The sequence below is a fragment of the Centruroides sculpturatus genome, unplaced genomic scaffold, assembly GCF_000671375.1.
Source record: "Centruroides sculpturatus isolate CEXI.00-Female unplaced genomic scaffold, Cexi_2.0 scaffold116, whole genome shotgun sequence".
Lineage (NCBI taxonomy): Eukaryota > Metazoa > Arthropoda > Arachnida > Scorpiones > Buthidae > Centruroides > Centruroides sculpturatus.
In genome coordinates, this window is record NW_019384401.1 from 450,748 (window position 1) to 470,357 (window position 19,610).

Below are 19,610 nucleotides of genomic sequence, written 5' to 3' on the forward strand. Positions count from 1 at the left end.
AATAACTTATCATAATTCTTCTCAGTACTAGTTTCTTTCCGTTTCATGAAGTTTTCTTTCTCACGCTTTAGTTGGATCTCTAATTTTTGTTCCAATGTGAAATTTAGGAAATCCGGGTTATCTGGATCATTGTTTTCCACCTCCGTAATATCCTCTGCCATTGCTGCTGGTTCCACTACATATGTATTTACACAATTCATCATATTTTTCATCTCCTGGTGCATTACATTTTTTTCAGCATATGAAAGATAAATCTTTCTAACTTTTTGGTCATACTTCTTCAGGTTCTGTATGTAAATCAGCATCCCTGTGACCTTGGCAAGACACCATTCTCTGATTCTTTTGTGGAGTGCCTCAGAAAGGTAAGCACTCAAGATTGTGTCCTGGCTTTTTAGTTTGTCTAAGACAAATTTTAGGGTTATGTCAGCAGTTATCAAACTCAACTCTTCTGCAGAGAGCTTCTACGGCCAGTTTAAACTGCAATCGTTCCATCATGTGATTCATTGACGTCACAACCAACCGTAAATTAGAATTATGCACCAAGATTAGTATTGGAGTTACTTATTTTATTTAGTGCGAAGACACTTTATTTAATGAGAGCGGAAAGTCAACTGGCAATTAGATCAGCAGAGGTAAAAGGGTGGGTGGTGCAGTGTAGAGAGGGGGTGTAGCACATGCTGCACTGAACGGCAACGTCACTCTTGCCGCTGAGTGATAGCACACGCAGCAAAGCGGCAAGGCCGACAACATAGACTTTTGTGCCATTATTTAGAAAGTTAATTGAGTATTTGCGGATCCACAGCGCTGGATCCAGCACCAGGTGCTGGATCCAGTGCTGAAAAATGTGCTGGATCTAGCTGGATTGCTGGATGAGGGATCCAGCAATTGCAATCCCTAGTGTGGAAGTTCTTGGATTCTGTTCAGCATCCCCTTCTTATTGAGCATCCGAATCTGTCGGGTTACTTCTCTTCAGAGCTTTTCCAGCGTCAGAAAACGCACTCCCTGAAGGGGTTCCTCCAGCTTGGGGAAGAGATTGAAGTCAGGTGGGCTCAGATCAGGACTATAAGCTGGATGACAGAGCTGTTTCCAGTTGTATTTTTGAAAAGTTTGATGATCAGTGCACTGATGCTGCCACTTTTTATTTGCCTAGCACCTGTGTTAAAATACGATGCGCGCTCATTTTTGAGATTCCTGTCTATTCCTCAATTTCTCTTACTGTGATTTTCATGTCTTCATCGAGCAATGTTGCAATGATTGAAGTGTTTGTGTTGTCAGATGTTACAGTAAATGGCCACCTGCGCGCAATCGTCTTTGATGCTTGTTCAACCTTCTCAAAACAAATCCCACTACCATATGATACCAATGTGTTCATAAGACTTCAATCTACACACTGACACTTCAATCAGCTGTCTATGTTGCCTACAACACCTGTTAGAGCACACTGTGCATTACTTTTGGGACAACTCGTATATTGGGAACAACTACAACTTTTTTTTTTTCTCAAACTCTACTTATTTTAACTTGATGATGATAACTAAAAGTTATCAAAAACATTTGTTTTCTCTTGAAATGATTTATCATTTTATACTGGAGTTTTGGTTATTTTGTTCTTCAGTTGAAATCATTTTAATTATCGTAATTTTATTTTATATGACTTTAATTAATTCACAGCTGCCAAGTAAAGTAAACACACTCCATCAACCTGAAAACACAGCAAAAATTTAATAACTATAACGTTTTCAATTGTTTTTAACAATCTTCCTCATATAGAATATACAAAAGAATGCCAATGTTCTAGAATACAAATTTTTAAACATTGCAATAAAACTGTTAACTAATTATAAAAAAATTTTTTATGATTGGTTAACAGGCCTATTGCAATGTTTAAAAAAGATTTGTCGATAAAAGATGTTATAGTTATTAAATTTTTGCTGTGTTTTACGATTGATGGAGTGTGTTTATATGAGTTTAATTTAAAATATTTTATTAGTTTTTATTCTTAATTAATGCAAGTTTATTAAATGAAAATATGAAAAATTTAAAATGGTACAGTAGAGTCTTGAAAACTCGGCACTCGATAACCCAGCAGTCCGGATAACTTGGCCACACCCTGGCAGGCAAAAAAAATCCTTAGTTAATTAATTTTCATTATAGACAGCTTTATGCCTCATAAAGTATTTTTCTGAGGTCTGTCTTATCAGGTAAATTACTGTACATATAGTGTATTCATTAATTTTCATTTTCATGTAGTAAAGGCTCTATGCCTTCATAAAGGATGTACTTTTCCTTTGTTTAAGGGTATTTGGGCAGTTTATTCTCTGTTGTATTCTCAAGTAAACAATACATACAAGTACAGTACAGTATTTTCTGAGGAAACACTCATACTTATTTTTTTTAACCCCATTCCCAATAACCCGGCATTTTCACAAACTAGGCCACCCTTCGGTCCACATTAGGCCAAGTTTTCAAGACTCTACTGTATTATATTTTTATATAATAGATAAGAAAATAAAATGCTCTTTAATTGTTATTATATAATTTTTTATATATTTTAATATTTTTAAATTCATAATATTAAAAAATTTTCTGTTATTCTAGTATTGTGGGTTAGTGGACCAAGCTGTATAGGTGAGAAGGATTCTCTTGGTGGCTTTATTAATCAAGATACATGTAGCATCATGAGTTTCAGCAGCACAGGAATGACTTCCAGTTCAATGAATGCACGTCGTTTTCATGCCCATCAGTTAGGGACCAAAGTAATATTTTATTATTTTTATATTGAAATTATTAATATAAATTCAAGCTTTACATATCTATTTTAAATTTTTATGGACAGATTTTTGAATTTATTGAGATACCAGTTTGTAATAAGTTAAATAAATTGATGTGTTTATTGAATCCAAAACTGAATGAATGTAACATTAACAGTAACCTGTTAATGTTAATGTTAAACAGTTATCTTCAGTTGACATATGTTAAGCTTAAAATATTTTACATTTTTTTAAGGCCATCTCCGAAGTAAATTCTTCTACAACAAATAACCAAGTAAACCAATAACTAATAAATTGGGACAGATGTTCAAATTTAGATCATTCCATGAACTGGAATATTTTTCTAAATTTAAATTCAAATTTTAACCAAAATATTTTGGTGAAGTGTTTCCTTTAAGCATCTTTTCAAAGTTTTTAACAATTTTTTACTTTGAAACATTCAAATAAGGAGATTGGCAAACATGTGACCCACCCATAGAACAAAAATCAGAATAGAAAACTAAAACAGAAACAAAATAAATTAAATATACCATATATTTCCGCAGATAAAACGACCTTCAGATAAGACGAGGTATAAATTTTCGTCAAAGTTTTATAGTTTTAGCGTATCCTATAAGACGACCCAAACTATCAATGGCCTATGAATTTAGTTTAGATCAATGATCATCATCTGAATAGTAATACTGTATAGCATATATGGAATTATGTCCTATTTGTAATTTTTTGAATGAACAAATTTTATTTTCTTGCATCTGGCGCACTGCCTTGCGATTGTTACAAACATTCACACTGATTTGGGTATTTGGATAATGACCTTGACTATTCATAAAAATGTCATATGGGCCATTCTATTTTGTGGACATACCCTACTCACTACTGGTAAATAATTATGGTTTGTCTGTTTTTTCCTCAGTAGCTCAATAAACATAACTTTTAATATTTATGTAAAGGTGTAGATTGTCCCCAGGGTCAGAGGCATGGTTCAATGCCTAAAATCCAGTGATGGTTGAAACAATAGAGCAAGCATGGGGTAAAAGAAAAACCATTTGGCAACACCAAAAAGCAGAAGCTTTAAGATCTGGCAACACTGAAACAAGTTTTGAAAAGTACCACATGTGAGCAACAAAAATATAAAGGCGGGGGAAAGAAAATCATGGAACTAACGAAAAGAAGGAAATATGAAGCAAGCTTCAGGTTAAAAGTCATAAAACAGGCTAAAGAATCGAACAACTGTGCTGCAGCAAGAGCTTTCGATATAACAGAGAAGATGGTAAGAGATTGGAGAAAGAATGAAGATGCTATTAAAAAAATGCCAATGAAAAAATGTTCTGTGAGGAGAGGACTAGCTTTCTGGCCAAATTTAGAAAATAACATTGCAGAATGGGTACAAGAACAGAGGCAGAATTGTTATGTTGTTACAAGAAACACAATTAAGGCTTATGCATTGAAGTGGACATAGGCCAATTCAGAACAAAACAAAGAATTTAAAGCAACAGTGGGTTGGTGCAACCATTTCATGAACAAAAAAAATTGGTAATACGACAGAAAACAAAAATAGCACAGAAATTGCCACAAGATCTTGACCACGAGTCATGAGTTTTCACAAGTTTGTTATTGGTATGAGGCAAAAATACAACTTTCCATTATCTAATATTGGAAATATGGATGAAACACTGATGAACTTTGACATGATAAACAATAGAAGTGTGGAAATGAAAGGTGTAAAAACTGTTCAAGTCAGAAGTATAAGCCATGAAAAGATTAGGTTTACAGTAGTATTAACATGCATGGCAAATGGAACAAAGTTAAAAATCCATGATCATTTTCAAGAGGAAAACTACTACTAAGATAAAATTCCTGCCAGGCATTTTCATATATTTTCACAAAAAGGGGTGGATGGATGAAAATGGTGTAATGGTGTGGATGGAAAATGTGTGGCAGAGGCAACCAGGTGCTCTACGAAATAAGCACAGTTTGTTGGTGTGAGATATGTTTCGCAATCATGTAACTGAGAACAATAAAAATCGTTTAGCATGGAACAATACTAAGATTGCTGTTATACCAGGTGGTTTAACTTTGATGCTACAACTTTTAGATGGCTCTCTGATTAAACCATTCAAAGATCACATACGTGAACAATGGAATAACTGGATGATGAGTAGTGAAAAGTCATATATGAAAGGTGGAGCTTTGTGGGCTGCGTCATTTGATGTGCTGTGTGATTTCGTGATCAAATCATGGGAAAAAGTGAAAGTGGAAACAGTGATCAAATTCTTCAAAAAGTGTGGAATTTCTAATGCTATGGAAGGTACTGAGGACGATTTGTTATGGGATACTGATGACAAAGTGGAAATCAACTCGCTAGGTACAGAATTGGACCCATATGACAAGCTTCTCAACAACGAAAGTGAGGAGGTACTTGAGGAACTATTTGCCTTAGATGATAAATGTGAGGATTTTGCAGGATCTTAAATACATTGGTGAGTGATTTGTTTTATTTTATAATGGTTTTAATTTATATAAATTTAAATTTTTTTTTTTTTGTTTTGTATCTGTCCTATAAGATGACCCCAGATTTTGGGGGTCTTTTTTTATGATTCAACTATCGTCTTATGTGCGGAAATATACAGTATTTAGTAGAATTTAAAGGTATAAGTGTCAAATTATCAAAGTGCAGTTTTTTCAAAGCAGTATACTTAGTAGAAACTATATAATTCCAAATTTTGAAACATTTGCTACAACTGTTTGAGTTTTTTTTTGTCAAAACTTCCTTTAAAACACACATACCTCTCCTTCAGATTTGCAAGCACAAAATGTCAACTTGTCAATAGGTGACAGTTTTCAGGCAACTTTGTTTTGCATTGTTAAAACTTTTTCATTTCATAATCAACTACACTATTTGAAACTTTAGAGGGTTCAAAAATGATATAAATGTTGGTGAGTGTATTAACTAAAACTCACTTTGAAAATATATACATCAAGGTTTATTTGTAATGTATTTTTTGAGTGATTCTTTTCTGTTAAATACTTTCATTGTGGATGTATCAGAAACTTGCTTATTAAGAAAACCAATAAAGCTTTATTTTCAGTTTTTAATGTTAATCTTTTTAAATGCTGAAACATTTTAAATTTCTATATACTTTCAATGTATTCTAGTGATAATGGTTGATTGAGTATTGTCTTGTCCTTTGATATTTAGGGTTATGATGTGTATCTTGATTTTATTAAAATTGTTTTATTTTTCTAGGTTGAAATGGTTTATTCTCTATTATCAATGCTTGGAACACATGGTAAAGAAGATATGAGTAGAACCTTATTAGAAATGTCTAGTTCACAAGATAGTTGTATTGCAATGAGACAATCAGGTGAATAACATTTTTATATCATTTTAATATGAAATAGTCTATTACAGGTTGACATTCAAAAATCCAGTCATCAATAATCTGGCATGGATTTCAGAGCACATTTTGAAATTTACTGTGTTGGCTCGCCACTGTTTTCTGGAGGCACCTAAATAAAATTCTTAGTTTTATTTAGTTGATGAACATTAAAATTTCATTTGCTTTCCATTTAGTGTTTAATTTTCTTTAAAAGATTATACAGGTAGTAATTTTCTATTAAATATATACAACATATATAACCATAAAAAAAATCTGGCAGTCCTCAGGTCCAGAGGTTGCTGGATTTTTGAATGCCAATCTGTATATGATATAAACTTTATTTACAAGTTAGAGAATGGTTTATCCTTTTCTTTCATTGGTAAACTTATTGTATATAAATGAGCATTTTTTTTTTTATTAGTTATTCATAGTCTGATGTGCCTTTAATTTTGCTGTAACTTTTATCATAAAAAATGCTTCAGTTATAATTAAATTAAAACAATTACAAATTTTAAGTTATCTAGCTATTGTTCAAATTTCGATTCATGTTAGAAACCTTTTTATATTTTGAAACAGGCATAATATTAAAGAATTTTCAAAATTAAAATTTTTTCAATATTAAAAAAAATTTATATCAATACTTAAATAAATTCTTATAATATATTTGATATTTCAATTTTTAGTTATAAAAATTTTAATTGTATAGAATAAACTAATGAAACTGATTAAAAAAAAACTTTAATACTGTTTATTGTATTTTTAAAATTAGGTTGTCTGCCACTGTTAATTCAGTTGTTGCATGGTGGAGAAAGAGACACTTCTATTGATGAAGATCACCGTTTATTTAGGCAAGTTGTTCGTGATGCAAGAAGACGTGCAAGTCAGGCATTACACAACATTGTACATGCCCATCCAGATGACAAAAGAGGGCGACGTGAAGCAAGAGTCTTGCGTCTGTTAGAACAGATCAGGGATTATTGTGATCTATTGAGAGACATTGACTCAGGATTTGTGGAAGACAATAATAATAGTAAAAAAGTTATTTAAATAAATTTAGAATTAATTAAATGCACTAATTTCTTGTTTTATGAAAATAATTATTTAATAATAAGTTTTGATGAGCAAAAATTTTTAAATTTAATTTTTCATAAATAAAAATTATCATGAAAAATATGATGATATAAAATAATGTAAACAATGATATAAGAAGTTGATAGATGTGAACAATGTGTATGCAATAGTTCTAAGGCATGGTTTTCCAAAAAACAATGTTATCCATGGATTAGCCAATGGATTAGTTATAATAGAGTACAATATGAACATACATTCTGCAATACTAGCAAGGTTATTCATGTGCCAGTATTAGAGCCGCCGCAAACTACAGGATGCGGGAGCTAGCGTATGCTCGCTCGCGCTCCTAAGCCCTGCCTTTTTTCCCATGATACTATGAGCCATTTTTGCTAGGTAAGCTACGTGGGCATGAAGCAGCCGCAAACTACACAATGTTTGCTCACGTAACGTAGTCCACATGACGTGGATTCCACAGATGTAGATTGGCTATAGAACAAGATTTTATTATAACCTATACTTGTAATCAGTCAGTTTTCGTTCCGAACTTTGAAACAGCATAGAAAAAAACATGTTTACTAATTAAGCCTAACTAGGCTTAACTAGCCGAAAACTATTTATACTGTATATTACTATTTACATACAACGGTTATACTATTTTCTTTTCAATACTGAATGTATTAATCATGTAATTTACATACATTGATAAAATTATATTATTTCTTTTTCGATATGTGACATGTTTATGTAGTCATCCGTCTTCCCCGCTCTTTCTCGCTAGTGTAAATGCTCTAGTTGTTAAATTCTGTGAACAGCGAGTGTACTCTCGTATCGCTGCGCTAGCGAAGAAAAAAAACAGCGCGGGCAAGAAGAAAGGGGCGGAGCCTTCGACGTCATCAGCTGTGCTAACGCGTTTGCTAGCGTTTTACTCTCGCAAAGCGCTAGTTTGCGGTGGCTCTTAGACAAGTTTCTGTCTTCAGTATTAAAACCTCTCTTTAAGAACTATAAAGTAGCCATTTCAGTTATATATAAACAATTGATATGGTAGATAAAGATAAGAATGGAGATATAGATAAAGCAGGCATTTTTGATTAATTTTTTTATGCTAACAACAATTACTGTTACATGGATTCTATATTTATATTTCTTTTTATCTATCAGATTAAAAGAACACTTTTGACAAATTTTAGTATTAGATACTATAAACTTAAGAACATTTTACACTTTAGATACACACACATGAGGTGGAATAAGTTGGCTGTCTTTTAATTACATATTTAATTAGTTTAGTCTTCAAAATTTACTTTATAGCAGTAAAAAAATAAAGCAATATTGAAGTTATTATAAGTTAACTCAGACAGTTTCTAAATATTCTGTGAAATGATAACATTATATACAGGCAAGAATTAGCCAGAAATTTATCTGCTTGCCAGTTGTACTTAGGCCATGGGTATAGTTGTCCCCAGCTGGTACTGTGATTAACCGCATAAGGTTATATCTAAATTTAAATACATCTGGAAGCAAAGGTTTGCTTGAAGTTCAGGTGGCACAACTGGAAAGTATACCACATGGCAAGCAGAGGTTGTGGGTTTAAGTCCTACTCCAGACCAGTTCTTTTTTCTTCTGATTATTCTAAATTATTTAAATTATAATTATTAATTTAGATAAGAGATGGCACCTAACATCTATCTTTAGTGGCAAATTATTGTACTTAGTATTAATTATTAAAATTAGTGGATTTATAGCTTGAGTATTTAAGGTAATTAATTGGCTATGTTAAGCCTAACAATATTTACAAGAAATACAAGATATGCACTCTTCTTTGAATTATAATAAAATATATTAACAGAGCTGCTTTATGTTCATTTCATAAATCAAAGAGTTTTTCTATTAATATTCTCTATATTGTAGTGTAGTAACAACTCTAATCATATCTGTACTTTGTGCAAGAAGTTTTGGTATTTCTTTTGCTTACTAATCAGTGTAAATAGTGTAAATTTTGCATCTGTTTCTCTCAGCATCTTTGTGACTATGAAGTTTGATCACACCTAGAACAGGCACTGGTGTTGGACCATAGTAATCTAGCAGCATAGTGCTAGACTACTGAGCAAATGAGTCATGATTGAATTGAGTCTTAGTAGCAGGTATCAGCAGATCTGTGTGGATTTGTGCATCTCTGAGCATTCTTTTCAATGGGTGCAACTATGTTGTGAAATGTATTTACCCTATAAAATTTTGACTGTTGGGGTAAGTGCATTCATGCTAGTGGGATAAATGCAGTATATGTAGAGAGTCTGTGTGACAGAAAAATGCACTATATTAATGGTTGATTATTCATCCAACAAAAGTGTCTGACATTATTTTGGGCAAATTATTATTATCAACTTCAATAAACACAGTAAACTTCATGTACCTTGTCAAGAAGAAATCACTTGTGTTTTCCAGTGGTCCTATGTGGAATATTATGCAGACATTCCTCTTCAAGACATTGTCAAGTATCTTTGCAAAATATACCATGTTGAAAGACATGGTGTAATTATTTCTTGTTGTAACTTCAGGTCTTATTATAACCTGGAGTGAGGTGAATCAAAAGTAGTCCTAGACTACCTTTTCAAGAGAAAGTTACTCTCAAGCAATACATCATGTTTTGTAAATCACTTTACATTTCTGTTGTCTTTTAATGTGTCATTGTTATTTTATCTGCTTTGGCCCACTTGCCTCAGCATTATTTTTAAAACATATTCTGGATCACAAATAATACTCACATGAGACCTATGATATTCATGACCTGTTGCTATGGAACCATGTAAGTTATTCTTGCAATTGGTTTTTGAAATCAGGTAATTTGTACTCTGTATCACTGACTAAAACTTTCAAATTCCAGAATTGAGGGTGCACTTACCACATCCAACCTTATGCACCTTTCTTATACACCTTTGTGGCATGTTTCAAGAGACTCCTCCTTTACAATATGATTACTATTGCTATGATTTTTGATTGGGTGAATTTCTTAAAATTAAAGATACTATAAAATAATCAGAATATAGCTAACCTTAAATGCCTTTTTAATGCACCATATTTATAATATTTTATATGAAACTTTGCTGGTTACATTTATATTTACAATTGATTATGTTATTCTTTATTTTCAGTACAATAAAACAACAAGAAGTATAAATATAAAAAAATATATATATATATAAAATAAATATATTTTTATAGATAAAAAATATATTTAAATAATACTTCTTTAGGCAGATTCTAAAGACTTTTACATCTGCTGAAATTTTGTTAAAATCTGTTTTATAGCTTATAGCACCAAGCTATAAAACAATTAATTTTTCTAATGAAAAATATATTGTGATGAATTATTGATCTAATTTTTTTCATTAATTTTTTTCCATTACCATTATTTCTTTTATAAATGAATGCATGTATACATACATACATACATATAAATATATATAAAATTTGTTGAAATGTCAAATTGAAATTTAATTACAGTAGATCCCCCTATAAGACGGTAGATACGTTCCGTTCTTTATGAATCCGATGTTGTAGGAATCACAGCCAATCACAGCCCGACACGTGTGAAGTTTACAGACTACGACTGTTTGAAAGGTTTTCTTCCATAAAATTAATCGATTCTAGACTAATCCGACTCAACATTTCCAAAATACATATATTTTTTTTGGAAATAATCCGTATAAACTACGCTATAAACAAAAAATTGTAGGATTACTTACCGAGTGTGCACCATTCGACATCATCGTTGCTCAAGCTTGTTTTTGTTGCGGAACAGTGCAGCAAACCGCGGCCGCGATTTCTGATGTTATTTTTCTGTGAAAATTTTGTTGAACTTTGGAGACATCATTAATATAAATAATTTTAATCGCTGTTGAATAAGAAATGTTTCTTTCACAAGAAATGTATAAAATTACAGTACTGTATTAGACTTACGGTACCTAATTTACATACTGTACAGACGATAGTATAGTTAACTTACTTGCCTAAACTCTCCGTAGCGTGGCTCTGGACGGCGAAAGTATATATATAATTATAATAAAGTTACAATAAATTAAGTTAATATATAATTATATATACAGTACCTAATTTATATATAATTTATATATAATTATATGTACAGACGATACAAAACTCAATTTACCTGCCTAAACTGTCCGTAGCATGGCGCTGGATGGCGGAAAGTAGTTTGGCTGCTCGATGACGTTTTACGTAATTATAGGAGTTTTTTTACTGTTGTTTACGGATACCGCCACAATTTTTTCGCCGTCTTAAAGGAATCGTAATTATAGGTCTTATAGGGGATCTACTGTAATCATCCCAGAGCTGGATTCAAACCTGCAACTCCTGTTTACTGTGCAGTTATGCCTCTAAGTTATACTATTAAGACTAATTTTGCTTTGTTTTGAATTATTAATTAGTCTTAATATAAACTGATAAAAAAATCCAGTAGATCATTTGGTATTATTTATGTATGAGGTTATATATACTGTAAGATGACTGATCCGGGGGAGATAGGGGGCTTGAAACCCACTTCACGGCATCTGTGTAAGGTTGCCGTCTCCTAGATGGGATCTATTAATCCTGCGTCAGGATGGACCTAAGGGAAGGTTGTATGTAGGCGGTGACGGAGGAGGCAAATGACGACAAGTGTTTTACACAAGAAAGCCGTTTATTTGTTAACATATATGCTTACATCGGCAATCGACAGTCCTTCACTAGATTCTTCCCTCGAAGATGCGGAGTGTGAGAACTTCGGCGTCGGTTGTAGCCCCGGAGCGGATGAGATGCTGTTGCTGATCACGGCGGACGATCGGAAGATATAAGCGGCGGAATGCACAGTTCTTTTGCGACGACACACCACAATAGAAGTCACTACCTTTTGTGGAGTCGGAGGAGAGCTCTCTTGACCTTGATTTTCTGATTTTTATAGTTTTTCCTCCCACTATTCGGACTTCTGATTGGCCCCTCGTCCCCTTCCTCGCTTCCCGATTGGTCTCTCTTTTGTTTTGGGGAAAATCGAGACCGACTTGGGTCACGGGAAAGGTCCGATTCCAGGTGTCCGCTCGACGCCTTTCTGTCGATTGTTCTTGGGGATTGTTGACAAAATTGCAAGACTTGCGCTCATAATTTAACTCCGTTATTCGCAATTTCTGTCATCTGGGTACTCGAACGATCATATGCAATGATTTATCTCTCTTAAATCTTTCCCTCTTTTCAGAAATTGTTTCCCTAGATTGACTGTTTATGAGAGTGGGGGTCAAAGTTCTACCTGCATATGACCACTTGTCTCTGACTTATAACTTTTCACTCTGACATTGACAGTTAGTTTAACACGTGTTCGAGTCATCTGAGACTCGTTGTCTACATTTTGTGCCGCGTTGTTTAAATTATGGGATTTTCCTCTCCCTCTCATAATTAATCTATTGTTATTATTTAATCATAGGAATATCGCGATTTACATGATTCGGACCTCGGTTGGGTCTTCACAATACTTCGAATATATATACTTCTATGTATAGAAGTATATATAACCTCATACATTAGTAATACATGTTATTTTTACTGTTAAGATTTTTTTAAAATTAACTAAGTGTAAATGACGTAAAAATAAATAAGTAAATAAATTGTGATATAACTACATTAATAATAGACTCATTTTAGCAGATACTATTGATCAGCATCCAGGACCAGCAATTGCTGCATTAATGAAGTTATCTTTTGATGAAGAACATAGACATGCAATGTGCCAATTAGGTTTGTAAAACTTAATTTTAATTATTTTAATATTTTAAATTTATAAATATGCATTTAAACTTAACTGATAATTTCTGCATAAATATAGAATTCTGTATAATTAATTATCTATTTAATTATACAGAATTTTATATAACAAGTTGCTTAATTATAATCAGTTTCTTTTCAAGAAACTGATTATAATTAAGCAACTTGTTATTCTGAAGAAACTAAGCAACTATTATTTAAACACAGTTTGCTCTTGTTAATCCAAATTAATTATTTTATGAGGTTGTTTTGATTACTGAAAAGTTCAGATTAATGGATTATATATGTTACCGCTAAAGTTCGAAATCCGTTAATGTGCGGATTACCTAGCTAACCTGCGAATTAACTAGGGTGATCCGTTAAAGCTGCGAAAAGTATTCCATTTCTCAAATTACCTATGTGCAGAGTATCTAGGTAATCTGCAAATTACCTACTAGGCACTCGGTAAAGTGAAATCAAGATTTTTGCTGGAACAACAGCAACGTTTCTGTACGCTTAAATTAACATAATGTTGTTTATTTAATTTGCAATATGTTAATTTAAGCGTACAGAAACGTTGCTGTTGTTCCAGCAAAAATCTTGATTTCATTTTACCGAGTGCCTAGTAGGTAATTTGCAGATTACCTAGATACTCTGCACATAGGTAATTTGAGAAATGGAATAATTTTCGCAGCTTTAACGGATCACCCTAGTTAATTCGCAGATTAGCTAGGTAATCCGCACATTAACGGATTTCGAACTTTAGCAGTAACATATATAAGGAACAAAGCCAAAACAAGGGGTGTAGATAATTACATAAATTTGAAATAAATATATACCAAATTGAAAAACATTTATGTTAAAATGTGAGAGGCATCGTTGATTTATAAAATACAAAAGACTAAAGTTGGCAGTTCTCATTTGATGTAGTAACAAATATTAAATAGAGTAATTTTGTTACTACTCAATTGTGAACTTTATGTAGGATTTGACATTGCTTAGGTAGATTAAGATGCCTTTAAAACTTTAAAATTTTTAAAATCTTACATATCTTTATGTTACATATCTGAAATTTAACAAATCGCTGTCAATAACGCCGCAACACATAAGTGTCATAATTTTAATCTTACATGTCTTTTTTGCCACAAGAATAGTGTGTTATCTACATCAGAACTCTGCAACCAATGTTCTGTAGCACAATTCACATTTTATGGTAGGCACATGAATATGATAAATACATGCTGATTCAAAAGATATTATTTGCCTATTACATGTTTATTGCCACTGACATTTGCGACATAAGCAAAAGAGAAGGCCTTACTTACTAGCATAGCCCTACTGACATTTGTGACAGAAAGAATTCTAACAAGTACTATTATTAAGAATTAACAAGTACTATATTATTTAAATTCTTATATCTGTACCCAGAAATGTATCAAATTTGTATGTTACCTGAATTGCAGGATGTACTGTACATAGTTTCTTTACATAATTAATGCATGGTAATCATCAATATTATTTTCAATTAATTTTTATAATACTTTCCCTGTTGTAATAAGAGAGAGTTTGTATGATGATCGGTCAAAAAAATGACCTCCCAATGTAAGGTTGCCGACTGGGGTGGAAATATCAAGAGGGTCATATATGGGAGTGAAATATTCACTGAGACAGGTTTCCATCATTTAAATCGTTTAATAAAATATAAAATTTTCTTACAAAAGAGGTGATTCTCTATTGTTACAATTCTTGCGGAGAGAAACCAAATAACAGTCCAAAAGTTGTTTAAGCTGTTTTCTCTTGGTTTCTCGATGTTATCGAGATCATCAGCCCTTTGTTCAGCTTCAAACTGTTGGTCCTGGCAGTAGTGATGCTTCTTGAAGCAGGAGAACAATTCCAGGAAAGCAAACATCACTCTGAGGAAGATGAAGATCCAACAACAGATGTTGATGGACACAGAAAGTGATAAGAGCAATAAACCACAATCCAAGAATGTCACATTCTTGAATCGTGCATTTTTATACCCCCAAAGTTGCCTTTTGATTGGCCTCTCATCATCACCTGGTGACAATTCAAAACTTGTCAGAGGGCATGGGAGAGGTCAACTTTGCAAATAAATACGATTCCTCTCTGTTTCCCTCAACAAAGGGTGAATTGTGTGGTTTTTTCCACACAATTTACCCTTTGTTTTAAATTTTATAGAAAAAGACTTTCATTGTTCAAATGAGATCTTTAATTCTTCCTATTAGTGTCTGAAAAAGGAGCTCTTTAATATCTCATTTAATTATCTCCATTTGGACCAATAAATTGACTTCTGTTTGAGACCTCACATCAAGATTTTTACATTTTTGGACCTTGCACCTTGAAACGTTAAGAAATACAAAAGCTTTTTGGGGGGTTTATGTATGGATGTTTGTGTGGGAGGCACAATTTTTTCACCCAATTTGAATCTTAATAACTCCTGTGCTTTTTGTCAAAAATTTCTGAAATTTTGCGTGGAGGTTTGTGTATTATTGAATGTTATGTACTTGCAATATTTAATACTACTACTATTATTTTTCTTTAGTTCAGAAAACAATATTTAAAAATATTCTACAGAGATTCTAATTGTATATTTTTTTCTGGATTTTTGTCAATTATTTACTATTTATTGCTTTTATATAATGTTGCATTTTTTATGAAAAAAATAAATGTTCTGTTAATTATTTTAGGTGGTCTTCAAGCAATTGCTGAATTGATTCAAATTGATCATGAAGTTCATGGAAATACTAGCAACCAATATTGTGTTACAATTAGACGATATGCTGGCATGGCATTGACAAATTTAACTTTTGGTGATGGTACCAATAAAGCTTTATTATGTTCAATGAAAAATTTTATGCATGCTTTGGTTGCACAATTACATTCTCCAAGTGAAGATCTTAGACAGGTTAGTAAAATTAAAGTGTTTTAAATATCTATGTATTAAAATATAAACAAAAAATTAAAAATATATACCAATATGAACATATTTCATGGCAGTTGTTTTATTCATTTCAGATAAAATATAGTATTTAGTATTATCAATTCATCCAAAGTTAAACTTTCAAAATTTGTTCTTTTATTATCTTTATCTCTTTAGAAATTGTTTTGCCATTAATTACAGCAATTTAATTTTTTCTTATGTCCTTGATTAAAATGTATTTTAATTCATATCTGCATAGGATTTTTATTGTTTAAACCTGCTTATTATATAATACTTTCAATAATATAGTATATTATAGCTTATATATTTATTAACTTTTATAGTCTATTGGAAATATTACTTCAATTAATTATATTATAATTTAGTAGTATTACATGATAATTATTGCTTAGTTCAAAATTAACAAAAATTTAGACAATGCTTATGAACTTTTTGTGTCTCAGTTTTCTTTTCATTTACAAATTTTAATGTATAAGTTTAATCTTATACAATTCAAATTTATCTGTGAATATGATTCCTAATTGATGGATTTTCAAAAATTCATAAAAATTTTCTTTCAGGTAACGGCAAGTGTATTACGAAACTTATCATGGAGAGCAGATACAGCAAGTAAACAAATGCTTAGAGAAGTGGGAGCTGTTGTAACATTAATGAAAGCTGCAATGAGTGCAACTAAAGAATCAATTTTGAAAAGTATACTCTCAGCACTGTGGAATCTTTCTGCACATTGCACTATGAATAAAGCTGATATATGTGCTGTTGATGGAGCATTAGCATTTTTAGTTAGTACACTCACATATAAAAGTTCTTCCAAAACTTTAGCTATTATAGAAAATGGTGGTGGAATTCTTAGAAACATTTCAAGTCATATTGCTGTAAAAGAAGAATATCGTACAATTCTTCGTAATCATAATTGTCTTCAATTGCTCCTACAACAATTAAAATCACCTAGCTTAACTGTTGTTAGTAATGCTTGTGGGACTTTATGGAATCTTTCAGCAAGATGTTCTGAAGACCAGCAAGCACTTTGGGAAATGGGTGCAGTAAGCATGCTTCGAAACTTAGTTCACTCAAAACACAAAATGATATCAATGGGTAGTTCAGCAGCATTACGAAATCTCTTATCTGCAAGACCTGCAGGAATGACATTAGGACTCAGTAGAAGCATGAATGGAACACAGCAGTGTAATGGTAAAACCAACATGCCTATGCTTTATGTAAGAAAGCAGAGAGCTTTAGAAGCAGAAATAGATCAGAATCTTTCTGAGACTTGCGATAATATAGATAGTCCTAAAACAAGTCCAACTCATCTTGTAACAGAAAATAGATTTACTTTTGGTTGTCAAAGTAATAAACAAGACCAGTGCCAATATATGGGTTATTTACCTGGACGAATGTATCTTAGTATAAATGGATATATATCATCCCCTGATGGAGTATCTCGTTCTGAAAGTCGTGATAGTATTGGAAGTACACACTCTGAGCCATTACCTCCACACCTGATGAAGAATTCATATCAAATATTTGCTAAAAGTGCAAGATTAATGTTATTAAATCAGAGGCATCGAAGGTCATCACTTGAGTTTCAGTCTATAGAAAACTCAGCTCCAAAAATGGACCATAATAATTACATGTCAGTTTTTCCAAGCCATCCATCAAGAATTGATGAGATTAGAAGGGTATCTGGGAGTAATGTTCATGCATCCAGTGAAGAATTGTATAAATCACTACCAAGACCAAATTCTCTTCCTTCTGTTAGAAGAGAATCAGCTGACATGATGAACAGTGAAAGTCCATTCAGACGTGTTCATAGTAATGGTATTCATCATGACATGTTATCAACAGGTATGTCAAGATCAAAATTTTATCCCACTCACAGACGTCTCAATAGTTATGTAGAAAATGATGCTTATAGAGGTGAATATAATGTTAGTGATTATTATGCATTATCAAATGATAAACTAAGAAAGAAAAGTGTTCAAGTTAATAATTATTTGACAAATTATAATTCTATGTCATCTACAATTTCAAAGAACATTTCTTGTAGACAAGAAGCAAATGATGAAAGAAAATTATTTGATATACCATTTCGTTATTATAAAACTCCACATTTACAAAAAAATAGAGATGAAACTAGTATTAACCAGTGTAGAGGTGAAGCTGATTTAAATGAAAAATATTTTGATGCCAGTTTTAAAAATCAGTTGAGATTATCACCAGAGTTGTCAAATTACATAAATTCCAGAAATGATTTTATATCTGATGATAAAAAGTTAGAAATAGATTCACCTTATATTGAAAGGAGGCATCCCATGCAAGAATACAAAACAGTTGAGCATGGAAATACCTTTGGTTCAGATAAAGGTAAGATACACATTTTCAATAAAGTATATAATTAACATCAATAATTTTAAAGTAAAATGTGAATGTGTGAACATTCCAATAGTGATCTTACAATAAAGGAAATCTCATAATTTTTTTACTCATTACAGAATTTAAATCATTTATATGATTTAAGTCTTATTTCTGTATTTGAAAGTAAATTTTAATGTTAAATTTTATTTCAGAAGTTCATGTATTTCATAATTATGTAACAGTTAATATTACTTAGAAGAAGTTAAACTATGTAGGACTTAGTACAAAACTAACTTAAGTAAGTTTTGTACTAAGTCCTAAATAGTAAATTATGTAATTTGTTGCTGGATTTTTATCATTACAAATTCTAAAAAATTAAAACAGTTAAAAAGTAAAAATGGTTCTTAAATTTATTTTATTATTTAAATAGATAGCTAATCATATGTGTTAAAAATAATGCAAAAAGTCTTTATTAATGTGTAATTAGCAAAAACAGCAGGAATTAAGAATAGGGGTTGACCAACATGTTGTTCTAATAATTAAAAAATAAACTAAATCGCTAGATGAAGCATAAGCATCTGACATATTTGTCTGATAGACTTAACATTGTACTTTTCAGCTCCACCATGCCCAAATGGTTATGAATTTTTCAATTCTGATTGAAATGGACTCATCTACAGGGCAAGAGCTTAATTTTGACACATGAACCCTTATGTACCCTTAGTATGTTTGTACCTCTTAAATTTAGCTGGACAGTATTTGAGACTTACCAAATTAATATATAGATTATTTTATTTACAGAACAATGCTTCTGACTAGGCTTTCGTAGGGAGCACTTCAAACTTAGCCACAGCATGGCTAATTTTAACTCTACAATCTTTTTATATCAAGTATGCTAGGGGCTGAGAATTTATGTCAGCCCAAAATGCATATGTAGAAGAGAAAATTGAATAATAAATTGTATATGGTTAAACCATTGGATATTTGTGTGGGTAGCCTGAGGTAGGACGAGGTCGTACCTCTTTTTGATAGGCAACAGTTGGGTGAGAACTGCCCACTGGTCAGTGGATGGCTTAGAAAATGCTTGTTCTATCCCGTAAAGTCGGGATTCTTTTGTCAGGTCGAGTGGAGGAGGTGAGAGGGGTCGTCGGTAAAGTGTGAGCGATACTCGAAGTAAAGACACCAATTAACAACAAAACAAGGATTTATTTAGACGATAACATAACTAACATAAATACATTGAGCTTATCTCGAGCGGACACGCGGAAGTGGAGGGGAGGGAAACGC

The 19,610-nt window shown here is 32.1% G+C and overlaps 1 protein-coding gene across 1 annotated transcript in view; it reads left to right on the forward strand.

Moving 5' to 3' along the window:
- The window catches only part of LOC111618652 (adenomatous polyposis coli protein-like), a 137,569-nt gene that overhangs the window by 62,982 nt on the left and 54,977 nt on the right, over positions 1–19,610 (forward strand). Inside the window, exons 5-10 of the mRNA XM_023360208.1 lie at positions 2,599–2,756; positions 6,019–6,136; positions 6,921–7,181; positions 12,911–13,000; positions 15,715–15,932; positions 16,529–18,355. Of these exons, the coding sequence (XP_023215976.1) occupies positions 2,599–2,756; positions 6,019–6,136; positions 6,921–7,181; positions 12,911–13,000; positions 15,715–15,932; positions 16,529–18,355 (2,672 nt within the window). The remainder of the gene's footprint in view (positions 1–2,598; positions 2,757–6,018; positions 6,137–6,920; positions 7,182–12,910; positions 13,001–15,714; positions 15,933–16,528; positions 18,356–19,610) is intronic.